At 43.3% G+C, this 16,869-nt stretch overlaps 1 protein-coding gene across 17 annotated transcripts in view; it reads right to left on the bottom strand.

Annotated features, from left to right (window-relative positions):
- CAMK2B (calcium/calmodulin dependent protein kinase II beta) overlaps window positions 1-16,869 on the bottom strand; it is a 201,372-nt gene that overhangs the window by 41,241 nt on the left and 143,262 nt on the right. For 9 of the 17 annotated variants that reach the window (XM_082200333.1, XM_082200340.1, XM_082200331.1 and 6 more), the window contains exons 9-14: window positions 16,670-16,764; window positions 16,083-16,205; window positions 15,209-15,292; window positions 13,365-13,407; window positions 10,410-10,490; window positions 142-182 (exon numbers count right to left, since the gene is read on the bottom strand). In XM_082200333.1, coding sequence (XP_082056459.1) covers window positions 142-182; window positions 10,410-10,490; window positions 13,365-13,407; window positions 15,209-15,292; window positions 16,083-16,205; window positions 16,670-16,764 — 467 coding nt within the window. The remainder of the gene's footprint in view (window positions 1-141; window positions 183-10,409; window positions 10,491-13,364; window positions 13,408-15,208; window positions 15,293-16,082; window positions 16,206-16,669; window positions 16,765-16,869) is intronic. The other 8 variants (XM_082200335.1, XM_082200334.1, XM_082200341.1 and 5 more) reach the window with 2 other exon arrangements.

The following is a 16,869-nucleotide window of genomic DNA, read 5'->3' on the forward strand; positions in this document are numbered from 1 at the left end:
ACTGAATTTTCACAATCAGTTCTGGGCTATGGATATGGATACACAAGAAGAGTGTGTAAATATAAGTGATCTCTCATAATATGGCATAATTCCGAACTTTCCCCAACTCTTCCCCCAGAAAAGCCTCAGAAGGATACTTACCTTCACGCCGTCAGCTTTCTTGTTCAGTAAACTCTTAGCTGCTGCATAGGGAGGAAAAGAAGATATTTTAGTGGCAACTCCCCCAGTGTCCTGAGACATATTCTGGGCTGCCTGAATAGCCAAAAAAGAATTACACAAGCCGCATTGATGCTGTTTCCTCATCAAATGCTAAAAGGAGGCTTGAGAACAATGGGTAAATCCCAAGCTCTATGAGTGTGGGCAAAGACCCAACCTATGCCTTAGCCAAACGTAGAGGTATGGAGGACAAAGTGCCTTGAACAGGCAGTTTCCCAAAAGAAGGGAGGTCAGCAGGGGGGCTGCAATACTTCTGTGAAGTGGACATTTCACTTGATAATACCACAGTCATTGTTGTTGTTTCTCAAACGGCCATTGGCTTGGACACATATTGGTTTGTCCAAACTCTGCAGAATCACAAGCAGGGAGTCTCTGTGGGACAGTGTTCAGCTGAACAAAGTGGCATTCTAAATGAAGTGGGACAGCAGCCTTCTGTGGGTCAGCTCTCAAAACATCCTCTCAATCCATCACTTGGATAACATCCGGACTCTTCTTTATTCATTCTTTGGTGATCCATAGCTTTCTAATCTGTCTAATGATATTATCAGATTTCCCTTGCATGCACTGCCCATCTTAGCTAAATATATACTGGTTTCACTTCCACTGAAATTTATGCACTTTGCAATGGGAACATTAGATTCCCTTAACACCACCTGATGCAGCTCATTCTCCAGCCAGTATATGAGTTCCAGATTTCCTTGACAGGTGCTAGGCAAATTTAGGAATGGTTACCCACAACTCTTTGTCCTTTTACTCTAAGGGTTCCTAAGATATATATATTTTTAATGAGCTGCAATACAACTTTGTCTTCAACAAGCTGTCTATGGAACCCCATGTTCTAACAAGCATGCATCTTCAATAACTTTGCTGCCTGAAATTTTAATATTCCCTAATGTCATTCCAGCAAAGTGTTAATTCAACCACTTAAATATGTCGCGATGCTACACTCCCACCATTTTGTAGGTATGTGAGAAAGCCTCTCTGTACTTACTCTCATCCTCTTTCCCTGATCACACCTGTTGTGAACCTTTTGCGCTTAATCCAGCTTTTGCCCATTTGGTGCCTTCCAGCCATGCTGGCTGAGGCTGATGCTAGTTGTAGGCCAAAAGATTGAGAAGGGACCAGGCTGGCGAAGGCTAATCAATCAAATGTTAATCTTTTCCCTCTGATACTCTGTAGATTGCAATTTCCATTTTTCCCCCTTAAAAGAAGCAACATCACAATACAGCCTCATTTATCCCAACAGATATGGAATGCTGGACATATGTGAATAGTTTAGAGCCTTTGCATGGCTGGGATGGTGTATGAGGACAAAAGATTCATTCATATAATAGAGATTCCTCTATAATTGCATTAGTCCAGAACGGTCTTTTTTGTTGCTTTCTGTTGTTTTTTGGCTGAGGAGAGACCCAAGAGTGATATGGCAGAGAAGCTGTTGTGGGGTGGGGGTCTGAAATGTAATGGCAAGGTTGGGAGAGGGTCAAGGGAGGTTGCTGCAGCAGGTGTGATAAGGGTGGGTTAGGACTGAAATGAACAGAAATATGGGTGCCTTTACTTGGATCTGGCTAATGGAATTGCAGGAAACCAACAAAGCTTCAAGAGGCCTCCAGGGAGTATTAGAGCAGTTGAGGTATAGATAATGCTGTGTCTAGAAGAAATCAGATAGCACAATATGCTGGCTCTGTGGAGGAGAGACATCGATACCAGCACCAGCACCTACAGAACAAGATGACTTCCTCTGTTTCTGGACCCTATCCCTCATGAAAACTCCTGTCTCCCACATCAAATCCAATCATCACCACAGGTAGGCATTATTAAAGGGCAGAACCCAACAAAAAGTTTGCTTACCTTACAGAAATTTACAGAAGAGGAAAGGCGAGAGAGACAGGCAGGTGAGAAGAAGGATTGGAGGAGGGATGGAGAGAAAGAGAGAAGGAGGAGGAGGAAAAAATAAAGAAGTGTTGAGACAGAAAGCAAGGCCTATGGGGCAGAGACCCCATCTGACATCAAGGGGAAGTGAAGCAGCAGCACCAGCACCACAAAAGCAGCACTACAGAGGACTTTGCTCACACACACACAGGGAAGAAATGGTCCATACAGTCACCACACTAATGGAAGGATGGTAGCCCATGGAACCACTACAGTCAGAAAAGGGACTCGACAATACATTACATCATTTTTTTCCTTCACAAGTGACTTGGTGACCCCATGACTGTCTCGTTTTTTTCCTTAAAACATACAGTCCCTATTCATGTCTCCCATCTAATCCCAAACTCTTCACATCACAAAGACTTTTCTTCTGTCTTTCATCCATGTTTATTTGGGACCCACACAGCACATGAAGTTTTCAGTCTATCTTGGTGAACTCAGCATGCCATATGTGGGTCACAACGAAAAGTGCAGCTATAAATTTAGTGTTGCCTAGCTTCCTCGATGGCCTCAAAGAGAATTTTATGACCATTTACTGACACCAGATTCTACAGACTAGTTCTACTCTTTAGCAATTTCCCAAAACTACGTTTGCTGTATTAAAATGTGCAAGCCTCTCTGCAGCCCTTTGGACTAAAGAATGGCCTATATTATAGTAATACAGTGGTATCTCAGGTTAAGAACTTAATTCGTTCTGGAGGTCCGTTCTTAACCTGAAACTGTTCTTAACCTGAAGCACCACTTTAGCTAATGTGGCCTCCCGCCGCTGCCGCGCCACTGCTGCGTGATTTCTGTTCTCATCCTGAAGCAAAGTTCTTAACCTGAGGTACTATTTCTAGGTTAGCGGAGTCTGCAACCTGAAGCGTCAGTAACCTGAAGCGTCTGTAACCCGAGGTACCACTGTAATTAGTTTGGAAAAATGCAGCTCTAGTAAAAATGAAGTCCCATGAATGTGGCAAAGCCATAGAATTCTATGACAGAATCCCGACAAAAGCCACAGAATGTGAAACAGCTACAACCGCCAAATGCCACTACCCATCCCTTTAACTCACCTCCTCAGTTCTACTATACTGCTAACTTCACGTGCCAATTCTCACATCATAGTTAAAGTCCCAAGCCAAAGCAACTTTTGAAACTAGAATAATGTAAATTAAGCACACATGGAAGATGTCCTTCCTTTACAGAGAGCATTGTTGACACAGAATTGGGAGCCTATTGGCTGTTATGCAATGTTCACATGGATCTAGTTGTAATAGATGCCATTACCTTTGAGCTGCTCAAATGGAGTCTCCATGAGAGATATGGGTTTTTTTCCAGCACTTGGTATGTTCTTGATCAGGAGCAGCTAATGCTGTCTCCCCAGATACTGTTGGACTGCAGCTCCCATCCTCACTGACTGCTGGCCATGCTGGCTGGAGTGGATGGGAGCTTGGGAGTCCAACATCAAGAAGGCCACAGGTTAGCCATCCTGGTTCTAAATTATGGGTTTCAGTACAAGCAATGTTGTGAATTGTGTGTCTCATATTAATAGGCAGTTAAGGCTGATTATTAGTGGACTTAACATTTCATAATTTATCAATGGATGTAGAAAATGTTGACTGCCTTCAGCGATGCTTTCAATATCTGAGAGTCTATAATTAAAATGTAATTTGTGGTTTATTAATGCCTAGTGATTCAGAGCACAACAAAGCTTTGTTCCTCAATCTTTTTATAGCTTTTCTGGAGTGAAGAGCTATGAATAGTTTTGCACCTACACACACACACACACACACACACACACACGACCTGCCTATTAAGCCTTTTGTTCAACCAATGAGAATCAAAACTAGGAAGTTGCAACCTCGCAGCATACTTGGAAAATCTGAAAGGAAGCCTTCTTTGTCCTATCTGAAATAGGGAAACTCTTACTTCAACCCCCTGATGCTATTAGCAGCTGCACCAGTAAATTAATATTTAGAAGGGAGTGTAAGCAATTACTATGGCAGAGCAGTGTCATACTGTTGTACTGGGGACTGTGCCAACATCATAGCATGGATAGGTACTAGCAATATCCACCATGGCTAGATGTGGTGGAGGGCTATTGCAAAGGGATCTTGCACTGGATGAGAAAGGGGAAAGGAAAGGATCAGGAACCATTTACCTCTCTGGCTTCCTAAAAGGCATTCTAGCCACTGTGTTATGCCTAGTATTTGGCAGTGGATTGCAATGGATTGCAACTGACAGAAGGCAGCATAAGCCGGGCAGACTTATCCTCATGGCCAAAGTGCATAATGCAACCAGAGTGGCACAACTCTCTCTCTCTGCTCTGGTAGTCACATGTATTTGTAGATTCAGGATGCTCAAACCAGTAGTCCATGCAGATGTGCACGGCAAATAGCTTTGTGTCAGAAACTTCTATTGTTTGTAGACAGAAAGTAGTTCTTTTCAGAGAATGAAAGGCAGTTTGAAGGAGGCATTGTTGCCCATGGTACGTACACTCATCGCACTACTAGTCCTGTTCTCAGGCATACAGGTTTTTGCACTGCTTCTGTAGTCTGCAAAATCTGTTTGACCAGATGTATCATGAAGATCTATGCCTCTAATCATATCACGTTCAGTGCTAAAAGCAATTGCCTGCTGCCTGCCGTTTTTTTACAATAGTCTTTTGAATTTAACTCTTAGCACAAGCTATTAAATTGGAGGCAGGAATGGAATTGGGGACCACTGAGATTAATGGATGAACTATATGTTCCCACAGTGTAACACACACTGTGTGAGGAATATGAATTCCACTAGTTTACTGAGCATATCTGCTTGTAGGTAGCAGTGATAGGCCCCAGCTTTGCCATGTGATATGCTACATGTCTATCCACCTATCATACAGGTAAACCACAGTACTTCTTTGTGTACACAAATTCTGCAGCATGTAAAATGACCTCTAGGTAAGTATCAAGCATAGGGCTGTCATACATCCAGAATTTCCCGGACATCACTGGAAATTGGCCACTGGAAACAGTTTCTGGGTAGAAATCACTGAAATGTCCGGGGAAATCCGAATGTATGGCAACCCATGTAGGCAGTATTGGTTTTGGCAATTTTCCTTAGAAATAACTTAAAAGCTTCTCTCTTTTTTGATATTTTGCACACACAAAAAGCTCAACAACCTTTCTGTCTGGATTTTCACAAAAAGAGGAGGGGAAGATTTGGCACTTTGAGGTACCTAAAATCTTATACTTTTGGAAATGACAGGTGCAATTTGCTGTGACTAAGCATTTAAACTTGTAATTAGAAACAAACGGTGTTACTACTAACTGGCAACTACAGTGTAAGTTTTGTATATGTCTAAAGTAATAGCAGTACGACCTTTACCCAGTGGAAGGATCTTGTCTGAACAGAAGACATACTCAAAAAGTCTTTTCTGGATCTTCTCAGAGCTATGTGCTCAGCTCCAAAAAAAGACTCCTGAATATATACTGCCATCTGAATGATGTTCATAAAGGGGCTGTGAGAGGGTGCACAGATTTCGTGCATATCTTGGCTTCTTAAACTGGGATTTGATTGTCCAACTGCAGCTACAGAGTCAGATAAGTTAGTGTTGACAGTGGTCACCATTTCCCAAATTAAATCAATATATACTCTTGCAAGAAGAGTTTTAAAGAGAAAATGGGCATGAAAAATCAGAGCAAGGCTAACGTCAGGCCACAATTCTACTTGGGTCACTGGTGTATTATGTGAAAGTGTCAGGAGTTGCAATCTATCACTTTTGCCAAATCTACACTCAGCCTTCCCTTCATTTGGAACCTGTTCTTGATAACACATATTTTATTCAGCTTTTTATATACTTTTACACCCACATTGATGGATTTGACACTTTATAGCCAAGTTTTAACCATTTACCTGTCAAACCATCCCTTCATTATTTTGTGAGTTCCCATGAGCAAAATGCATTACAACAGAATTCTAGTGCAATGTTGAAAAACAGAGATGACATCTTAAACCGATGGGATATACAGTGTGCTGCTGTAATTTCTCGCCTGTTTCTTCATTTAATTTTGTTCACATTGAAATCCTAGTGAGGGTTTTCGGAGTGGCATTGACACTGACTAGATTAGCTGAGAATGATCACAACCACTGCTGCCATGCAAATCACTTTCCCGACATGCAGTGGCGACAACAGCACCGACATAAGCAGAAGCCTCGTCAATCTTCTGAGAAGAAATCTGACTGCCAGAGGCCCTGACGCATGCACCTGGGTTGCACAAAATTCATGCACCATTTACCACATTCAACCTGCAGGCAAAGCTGGGGTGCAGACAGGGCAATGGCTAAGACAAGCAAAGAGCCAACATTCACTAGAGAGAAACCTTGGCATGAAAAAGGTGTCAAGGGGACCCTTGTCTGCATGCCCCAAGAATTGTCCATGTTGAGCAGCTATGGAGGGCAACATGTTCTCACAGCTATAGACTTGCTCTGTGAGCACGCAATCCTGATAGTTTCCCCTGTAACCTGAGCTGCATCAAGTCTTTGGATACTTTTCTCCTACTACCAATAAGCAATAAGCATATATGTAGCACTTTTTAGCTTTACAACCCTTTAACCGACGATGTCTTATTGTGTTTTTAATATTTTGTTGGGAGCCGCCCAGAGTCGCTGGGGAAACCCAGTCAGATGGATGGCATATTATTATTATTATTATTATTAATCATAATTGTTGGTCTATCCATTCTCAAAACAATTAGAGATTGCTATTGCCACCATTTTAGATACAGGGCAACTGAGCCTAAGACAAGTCGAAGGCCAGGAAAAGAATCTAAGTTTGAACTGCAGGCCTACAGTCAATGCAGGGCAGATACAATCAATTATATAATCATATAATTGACTATATGGAGAAGCCCAAACAATATCAAATGTATTTAAAGCAATGGGAAGCTCTCCAACCTCTCGGGATTATTGCCTTAGAAATAGGCATAAATAGTCACACCTAGTTTCCATTTGAGGACAGGTGGACACTGGGACCACACTCCCCAAGCATAACTAATCTTATTGAAGGCACCAAAACACGCTCATTATAGGTTGCAACAAAGAAGGGGAGAAGCAGGGTGAGACAAGTTTGCACGAGAGAGAAAAAATGATTAGACCACACCTTATTCTAGTTAACAGAATTAAGTCATCAATATGACTGATCTATAAGAGGCTTCCTTCTACATGCCAAGCAAGGAACATCACCCTTAGTGGAGTGTTGCCAGATGTCTACAGAGGAAAAGTATAACTTCCTTCATCCTACCAAGGCCCAAAGACTGAATGTGCAGAGCTGCATAGGAATGTGTGCTTTTACGGCTCATGAATACTTATGCACAATTATATTTTAAGATTATGGTACCTGTCAGCTATGTTCTGCAGTTCTGCAGGGGAAAGTGCCTATCTTTCGCTCACTGGTATAGCGAGCAGTGTTAAGATACTAAAAACTTAAGGAAAAATGCTTTAAATCATGGGTGGGGAATCTATGGCCCTCCAGATGTTATTGGACTTCAACTCCCATCACCCCTCACCAGCATGTCCAATCGTCAGAGATAAAAAGATCATTCCCCACCCCTGCTTTAATAATAAATTTATTATTATTTCAGGAATATATACTTTTCTACAGCATTATGAATGCACATATGGCCAGTTGGTGTGAATGGCCTACTAAGCAAAGAGCACAATATTCCAAAATTCATGTAAATTTTGCCTATGCTTTTGAAAGAACCAGCACCAAAAGTACTGCCGTGTCCAATGGGACTAAGGACCAGTAGTGGTGCTTCACTGCAGGCAATTAAACAACTCCAGTGCAATTCTGTTCATTGCTGTAGCAGAAAATAATTATGTGCTATTTACACATTCATTGACCAAAAACTGATGGGGCTGGACTCCTCAAGCTGCACTTGAGCTAAGATCATGACACCCTCCATTTCCTACTCACCCTGCCCAGGCAAACTAGTTGACCACCTCTCACCCTGAAGTCTCCAGCTGATAAACTGGCAGGCAGGCAGACCACCAGAAATGAGGTCACCACTGCATCACTGCAAAGGTCGCAAGGGCAGCCTCTCATTTCCTGATGGTTGCCTATTAGGTAAGAAGCCAGGAGAGTGACAACACAAGAATGGGCCTTTTCTGTGGTGGCCCCCATCTGTGGAATGCTCTCCCCGGAGAGGCCCAGCCTGTGGTGCTGGCCAGGCGAAATGTGCTTCTTAGTCACTCAGGGATCTGCACTGACCCAAATAGTATGTGAGTGGTTGCTTTCAGCCTGGCAGTTGCCTCTCCCAGGGGCATAGCATGGGTAGGGCTAGGAGGGGCATAGCCCCAGGCACATGATTTTGAGGGGCGCGAGCCAGGTGCCCGCCACTCCACAGGGATGCCCACCCTGCCTGCCACTGGGGGTCTCTGGGCCCCGGAGCCCAGCCTGGCCTTGCCATCACGCCCCTGCCCCCCTCGTTGAATGACTGCCCAGTCAACATTGGGGGGTGCGCCCAAGAAGGGCCGCATTAGTCAGTCGGTCTCCCCCCTTAGTGGGCAAGCAGGCGGCACAGCGCAGCACAGCCCATAAATCCTCTGTGTCCCGTGTCTGTCCAGTGGTGGCGGCAAGGGTTGGGCTGGTGTGGCGGCTTTTGTTCATCCTCTGCACCCAGCCCCTGGTCCCACCTGATGCATAGGTATATGCATGCAGACCCCAGGCACTAGCAAAGGACGCAGCACCACTGGCTTCTCCCACTAGGGCATGAAGGCTTACCCTGGAAGCCTCTGTCTCATCACAGACCGTTCTGAATGGACCTCTCATTTCTTGGGATAATTGTCAGATAAGTGCACACAACTCTCTTGCATGCTGCTTTTGGACTGTGATGAATAAAATGGTGCCACTCGGGCCAAAAACATGCATGCACAAGGCACTCCTTCCTACCTAAAACCAGTAGTCAGATTACTTGAAGAGGAGCATTCTTTTTGTGATGTACCACCAGTGCTTTTTTCTCTAGAAAAATAGGTGCCGGTACCTGCCATGAAGTGGTTACAGGAAGTGGCACACTTTTTAATAACAACAAAAAGAGGTGCTGGTACTGCATACCCTTGAGTACCCCTGGGGGCACTGTGTACTACTTAGATTATGTTTTCAAAGGCTATGCATGTGTCTTGGCTAAAATGGAACAGGAGGAATGCAGGGTCAGAAGATTTTGTTAAGTTCCTACTGTCCCCAATAATTTCCTCTATAATCTGAACACTGCCTGGAGCAGAGTTGGGGAACCTGCAGCTCTTCATAAGTTGGATTCCAGCTCCCATCAGCACCAACCAGCATGGCCAATGCTCAGGGACAATGGGAGTTGTAGCCCAACAACCTATGGGGTGCAAAGGATTCCCCATTCCTGGATTAGTCCAGTGATAAATGACAGTATTTTCTGATGGGAAGGTGACTTGCCAGAAAACAGGCAGCATTTCATCTGTATCTTGCATGGGACATGCAGAGCATGCTAGGGCAAAAGTCAAGTAGGTGTTGAATGTGACCAACAGGAAGCAAATTGTCCTCTTTCTCCCTTAGCTCCCTGCACTTGGCTCATTATAGGTGCTAAATCATGGTTGGGGAATCTGTGGCCCTCCAGATGTTGTTGGATTGCAACTTCCACCAGCCCTGGCCATTGGGTCATGCTGACTGAAGCTGATGAGAGTTGAAGCCCAACAACAACTGGAAAGACACAGGTTCCCCCATCGCTCTGCTAAACAATATTTCTTAACAGTCACTTGTAGCATTTGTGTATGTATATATAAATTTATGTATACAAATGTGTGTGTGTGTGTGTGTGTGTGTGTGTGTGTGTGTGTGTGTAGATGGAGATAGAGATAATGCCTAACCACAAAACTCCTATAGGAAAACTGAAAGCTGTTCCAGCACCATGACCTCCACCACACAAAGCATGCATCTCCTCTTCCATTAATGGTCTCCTATATTTGCCTTGCTTAACTCTTTGAGATAACAGAATCATTTTAACACCAGCCAATCTCAATCATACAGAATCCTTATGGGTTGTTTCATATGTTTCCCTATGACCTTTTCATGACACTGTTCCTGCAACCTGATTAAATGTTCTGGAATTATTTACAGGTGGCCCTGACTCTTAACTTTGCTACTAGTTACAACAAAAGGTAGCCCCAGACTCTTAAAACAGGGTGGGATGCGGTGGTGATGGTGAATGACACATCATGCGCTCAAATTTCAAAGTGAGAAAGGGGAAGTGAGGCGAGTCTCTTCCGGACACATCTACCTTGCTCCACCAAACCCATGGTGGCACCGGAGGCTGCTGCTGCTGCAGACATTGTGGCAGGAGCGGTGGTCTGTCTGCCCACTGTTAGCACCAGGTAGGGAAACAAAGAAGTAAAGGACAGCAAATAGGGAAAGGGATGGGGAAAGAGTTAGAGAGGAACAGAGAGAGAGAAAGAGAGGAAGAGAGAGGGGGAAATAAAGAAGGGGAAAGAGACAAAGGAAGCAGAAAAAGATTAGAGTTAAAAGTTGAGATGAAGAGGCGTGACTATTGGTAGCAAACGTGCATTGACTTTACACAATCCATGGGTCTTTTCCATGTGATCCAGAGTTATTCCTATATGTCTTGTTTCACTGCTCTGGAGAGATGCCATCCTGTGCAGTATTAGGCTGGGGGACACTGTATCCTGACCACACAATAAACAATTCTGTAAACACTAGGAAGATAGTCTAGGAGGCTATTGATCCTTATATCCCGAGTTCAGAAAAGGAAGAGCGATAATTATCACCAGAACTAAACTATGCCACCAAAAGTAGCAGAAATGATAAGGTGTGTGGAACATTTAAGAAGGATTCTCACTGTTGGGCTTGCAATTGCTAGAGTCATAAATCATTATGCGGCACAAGACGTATGGCAGCCATACATTGCTTCTGCAGCTGGTTTCCTGAGCTTCTTGGGAGTATTAAAGCCCTATGATGATAATAATTGATTAGCTATTAATACCATTTCTGAGTTCTCTTCTGCGATTGCTCTGAAGCTAATGACACAAGGAATAGGAACCTAAATGGCAAGTCTGGAGGCCTCAGAGCTAGCTTAGGACACTGTTCACTCAGTAATTCTGTAACTACATAAAATCTGTGGAATTTGGCACTTGTTATAAAATTATTCCAGGGGAAAAGTTGGTGGTAGAAGACAGACGCATTGTACACTTTATCTGCTTTCCAACTGGGAAGATCAGACAGGCTACTCTAGCTAAAATTTCAGGAGATTTTGTCAATCCCTCTAGCTATCAACATTCTGTGAGTAGTCTGTGAATTATTTTTTGCCAAAGATCACACCCCCCCCAACACTCTATGGCCATCTTTCCTTTCTCTTCCTCAACACCTTCAAAATGCCGCTTCTTCCTTGCCACTTTGTTCATCAACACCCAATTTCTGTCCAGAAATTTCAAATTCCACAAAGAGGAGGTATACATTCTGTGTTCTGAATCAGACAGGTCACACTTCCATAGTCAGTATTCTCAATAGATACAGATATAGTATTAGGAAATGTGTGTTTCTTTCATGCTTGCGGAATTTGGATTTCCTAGTTGTGGAATGTGGATTCTGTCATTCTTTGCTATAAATCCATGGAGTCTTGATTAGGCCCATGGACAATGATGGGAAAGGAAGCCCTGCAGGAAAGTGAGGAAGGAGAAACAGTGTGAGTGGGTGGATTCTTGCTTGAGGAATCTACTCAGCCATCATACACCCTCTTTTCTCTTTTAAAACGCAGAAGCTGATGGTAACTTTTCTAACCAGGGACAGCAGTTCCTCTCCCCTGGGATCAGCACTTTGCTTTTTTAGAAGCCTCTCTGATTGATCTGATGATGAGCATCAACCAAAACAGGAAATACCATGGGGGTGGGGGGTGGGGAGACACACAGTACCCCTGCATTTTAAGGAAAACCAAACCAGAAGTGTTAATATGCAACAGCTCAACACTTGTGCCTTTGTAGTGTCCGATCTACTATTATATTACCTAGAATTTTTTTTTATTAAAAAAATGCAACTGAGAAAATATGGAAGTAGCAGGAATACCATTTCAGATCTCAGAGGCAGGATCAAAGACATTTCATTGGAGTGGGGGCAGCAGGCAAGATTTGCGACAAAGCCTGAAAGCGAGCTCTTTGATACATATGAAGAATATATTAAATTGCAATCAAGTTGTGTATTTTGAGAGCATTTGTTATGATTACTTTTTGTACTTCTTAAGACCTAGAAAAACAAGTGATCCTGAAGGATAATTACACGTAGCCTAAAAGACAAGAGAAATGGGGATTGGCTCCCTCCTGAAATGGCACAGCCCTGAGTAGAAAATACAGGGGGTGGGGGGCAGAGATAGATCCAGAAATCCTGGGAAACCTGCATTTCTGCAAGAACAGGGGCTGCTTCCAGACAGTCTCTATTTTCAGGTGGTATTCAATCGCATACAAGCAAATCCAAAGCTGACTTTGAGGTGTCGTGGAACAACACTTCTGAAAAGACTGGATCACTTGCAATACGGAAAGTGACATGAAAATGCACTGGGAAATGTGGGACTTGCATCATCTAACCTCTTCACAAACAATCAGAATGAATGCTCTTTAAATAGCCCTCGTGGTCTAATCTCCCTGCAAACAGATGAGGATGAATGTTCAATAAATAGGTCATCTGGAATCATCCAGGGATCCGGAATATGCAGCACTAAATCAAACCGCTTTGACTGATTGTGTTGTTAAGGCTTTCGCAGAGGAGGGGAATGGCAGTGGGGGACAAGTACAGAGGTCAAAAGGAAGCTAGTCAGAGTTCTTGGAAGAAAGCGTGTATGAGGAGGGCATTCCAGAACACACTTCCTTTCTCTCATCTTGGCTTCATGTGCAGAGATGGACTTGACATCCAGTCAATGAAAATAGTTTTGTGTTCCATTCCTGGTCCCGACATACAACTTTCCGCATCACAATACTGCCATGCCAGAGAGCACCAGGATACGAGAAAGAGGAGAACGAATGTCACACACCAAGACCAAGGTTAATGAACAAAATCTATATTAGTGGAGCAGCTTTGACAGTCGTTGCACCTGTGAGGACCCATCTGAAGACTGCCTCAGTTAGAAGGTGTGCGAGTTAGTTAAATAAATAAACAAATTTAAAGGGAAATGGAAACTGCTGAAGTGTGAATAGGTTTCTTTTCTCTTCATTAAGCAAAGCAAATCTCTCACCTGAAAAGTTTCTCGTTGCCAGCATAGTGGTAAGAATTGCACCCTAAAAGAGAAATTAAAAAAAGATGTTGGGGGCAAGTCAGAAAGAATTTTTAAAAAATAATTTTTAAGCGCTTTTTAAGAAAACGTATCACAGATGAAAAGGTTGGGGGGGAGTGCGAGAAGGGTAAATAGGTTGTTGTTGTTGTTGTTTTTGTTGTTGTTGTTGTTGTTGTTACCACAAATAGCAATACATTACTTATAGGAAAAATGAATGCAACAGCCAGTTATAAACATATACAAACAGCAAATAATTTTATTTTATATCTAATCATTATAGAAATCCAATACTTAAATACACTGTATCTCAGAAAACAATGTTTTACCCACTTTTCCAAATTATTAATTTCCAAATCAACTTTAACATCTCAGGGAAATGAAAAAGCGTAACACACATTAGAGATGTACCCTCTAGATCTGCTATGCTGAATAGTCTATCCAATTTTTTGTAAACTAATCTTTTCTTTGTTTCCCTTGCCTGCTCCTTAAATAATAAGTTAATTTTGCCATAACTGCTTGTTCCCAAACTGTTTTTTGCATACCAGTCAGTTATAGAATGGGGAAAGAATAAAGTATGTCTGTGTAAACCTAGACTATGCAATGCAAGAGGAGCAAAAGTAATTTTCTAAGTCCTCCATCCTCATTTCTAAAGTGGCAGTGATAGGTCTGAGTTGTTCAATCTATTAGATGGGTCCGGCTAGGAATAATCCTGCCTTAGCATAAAAGTCTGTGTAAAATGCTGAAGGACTTTCAGGTCTCTAAGAACCACTCTGAGACTAAAAATTCACACTGGTGTGTATTCCATCGCATTTTTAAGTTCCCCCATATCTGAGAACATAAAAGGTAAAGGTAAAGGGACCCCTGACCATTAGGTCCAGACGTGACCGACTCTGGGGTTGCGGCGCTCATCTCGCTTTATTGGCCGAGGGAGCCAGCGTACAGCTTCTGGGTCATGTGGCCAGCATGACTAAGCCGCTTCTGGCGAACCAGAGCAGCGCACAGAACCGCCGTTTACCTTCCCGCCGGGGCGGTAGCTATTTATCTACTTTGACATGCTTTTGAACTACTAGGTTGGCAGGAGCAGGGACCGAGCAATGGGAGCTCACCCTGTTGCGGGGATTCAAACCGCCGACCCTCTGATCGGCAAGTGCTAGGCTTTGTGGTTTAAGCCACAGCGCCACCCATCTGAGAACATATCATGTGATAATTCACCACCATAACTTGTAGAGATGGTTGCCAACTTGGAAGGCTTTGAAAGGGGACGAGACAAAATGATGCAGCATAAAGTTACCAGTGGCTACTAGTTAAGATGGCTATATGCAGTTTCCAGGTCAGAGAGGCAGTATGCCCTTGAGCAAACGTCACTGGGAGGTTGGCCACTTTGGGAACAAGATACTGGACTAGTCTGGTTTCGTGGAGCTTAGCACAGAAAGCATGATGCACCCACCTTCTAAACAAAAATATTATTTCAGACTGTAGTTTCGACCTCAGTTTGGGTGAGTTGGTAGTTTATTTCTTGTTTCATAGGAAGTTGCCTCATACCGAGTTAGGCCAATGATTCACCCGGCTCAGTATTGTCCACACTGACTGGCGGCACTTCTCCAGGTTTTCAAGCAAGGAGTCTTTCCCAGCCCTAAAGATGCCAAGAACTGAACCTGGTACCTTCTGCATGCAAAGCCAATGTTCTACCACTGAGCTATGGCCCTCCTCTTAAAAGGTCTTACAAAAGTAATTCAGCAAGGGACACCCCTGAAAGTTTCCGTTCTCATGTTTATCCGGAGTCTATAATACACTCCTGTTCTTACCTTGAGCTTCCTTCTGGCATTGAACTTTTTCAGACACTCTACGGTTTCCTGTCTGTGCATCATGGAGGCCACTGTTGAACGTTGCTGTGGAAAAAATGTAAAAGTAAAATAGAGGTCAATGTTCGCAAAGCCAGGACATAAATATAGGAAGGAAAAGGGGGAAACTAGCAAAAACGTAGGGAAGAGCATATTGAGATATGCACTGGAGTTTAATTCCCACAGAACCTCTCAGACACACCTACATGGCTCTTGTATGTGTGATTCTGTATGAAATTAAGGCCTGTGCACATAACTGTGATGCAGTCTGGATCTGCTGGACAATGGCAGTTCTGTCAAAAAAAAACCAGGCTATTATATCTATTGAGGATCTGGATCCTGTGGCTGCTATATGTAGCTCTTTTGGCCAACTTGCCAAAGTATATTCAAAAGTTGGGAGTCAGATATCAAACCTGATGTGCAATTTTACAGCTGAAGTTGATATAGAACCTTTGCCCAGAACAGGTCCACCCATGGAAGCATCTTACAGATCAGGAAGCTGCTACCCTTCAACAGTTGTTGCATTCCATCTCCACTGTCCCTGACCATTGGGCCAGCCATGCTGCTTGCGGCTGATGGAAGTTGGGAGTCCAACAACATTCAGAGGGCCACAGGTTCCCCATCCCTGCTATAGACAATGCTGGGCATCTGTCAAAGCACCCCATATTACTTACAATCCTCATCATTTTTTTTTTTGCTACCATATGCAGCCTTAGAAGGCATACTGAGATCTCTAAGGAAATTAAATAAGATGACTTCAGAGCCTCTTAACTATTCAGCCCTGAACGAGTAGGTGAATGTTGGTTATCAACAAGACAGGGGCATCAGTGACACTTACACAGACCCATGGATGTTTTAGAGCTTCGTGAGCTGTGATTCTCTTTGCTGGATTGATGGTTAACATCTGGTTTATGAGGTTTTTTGCTTCGGGAGTGACTGTGTCCCACTCAGGAGAAGGAAACTGAGGATTAGAAGGCATTACACAAAGGTTATGGTCGAGGACACATCAGTATCAAAGAAGGAGAACGCTACCATCCAACAGGCTAGCATTTATTTTCAAAACCCTAAAGCAGCCAAATGCATCAGGAAGGGTTCCAGGGTTGCCCAGATTCCCCCATATCAAATTGGTCCCATAATCTGGTTTATCTGACCCGTGGGAAGCCCTTAGAGGAGTAGGCATGAAGTGTACTTTTTACACAATACACAATTTCAAAGCATACTGGCTCAGAGGCATCAGAAAGAAATGCAAGTGTTCCTAGCTTCTGTTAGAGGAAACAGCCTTAAAACAAGAGTGCATGTGACTCCTAGCGTGTTGCTCTGCTCCTTTGGTTCCCATGAGATTAATGCCTATGAAGAGGATTGTGCCATGAGGAGCATCATGTCAACAATGTAATGAAAAACAGAAAGAATGGAACCACTACTCACATCGTAGGCTCCAGCCTTAATCTGTTGGTACAGCTTGTGCTGATCCTCATCCCAGAAAGGTGGATACCCAACCAATAAGATGTATAGAATAACACCTAGGAGAAAACAGGGGAGAGCAGCAAATTTAAAATCAAGTGGACCTAAACCCTGCATTGCATATTCTTACCATTCTGGCACAGTGGAATAGGAGGAAGGAAAAG

This window comes from Podarcis vaucheri (assembly GCF_965113315.1).
Source record: "Podarcis vaucheri genome assembly, chromosome: 15".
Lineage (NCBI taxonomy): Eukaryota > Metazoa > Chordata > Lepidosauria > Squamata > Lacertidae > Podarcis > Podarcis vaucheri.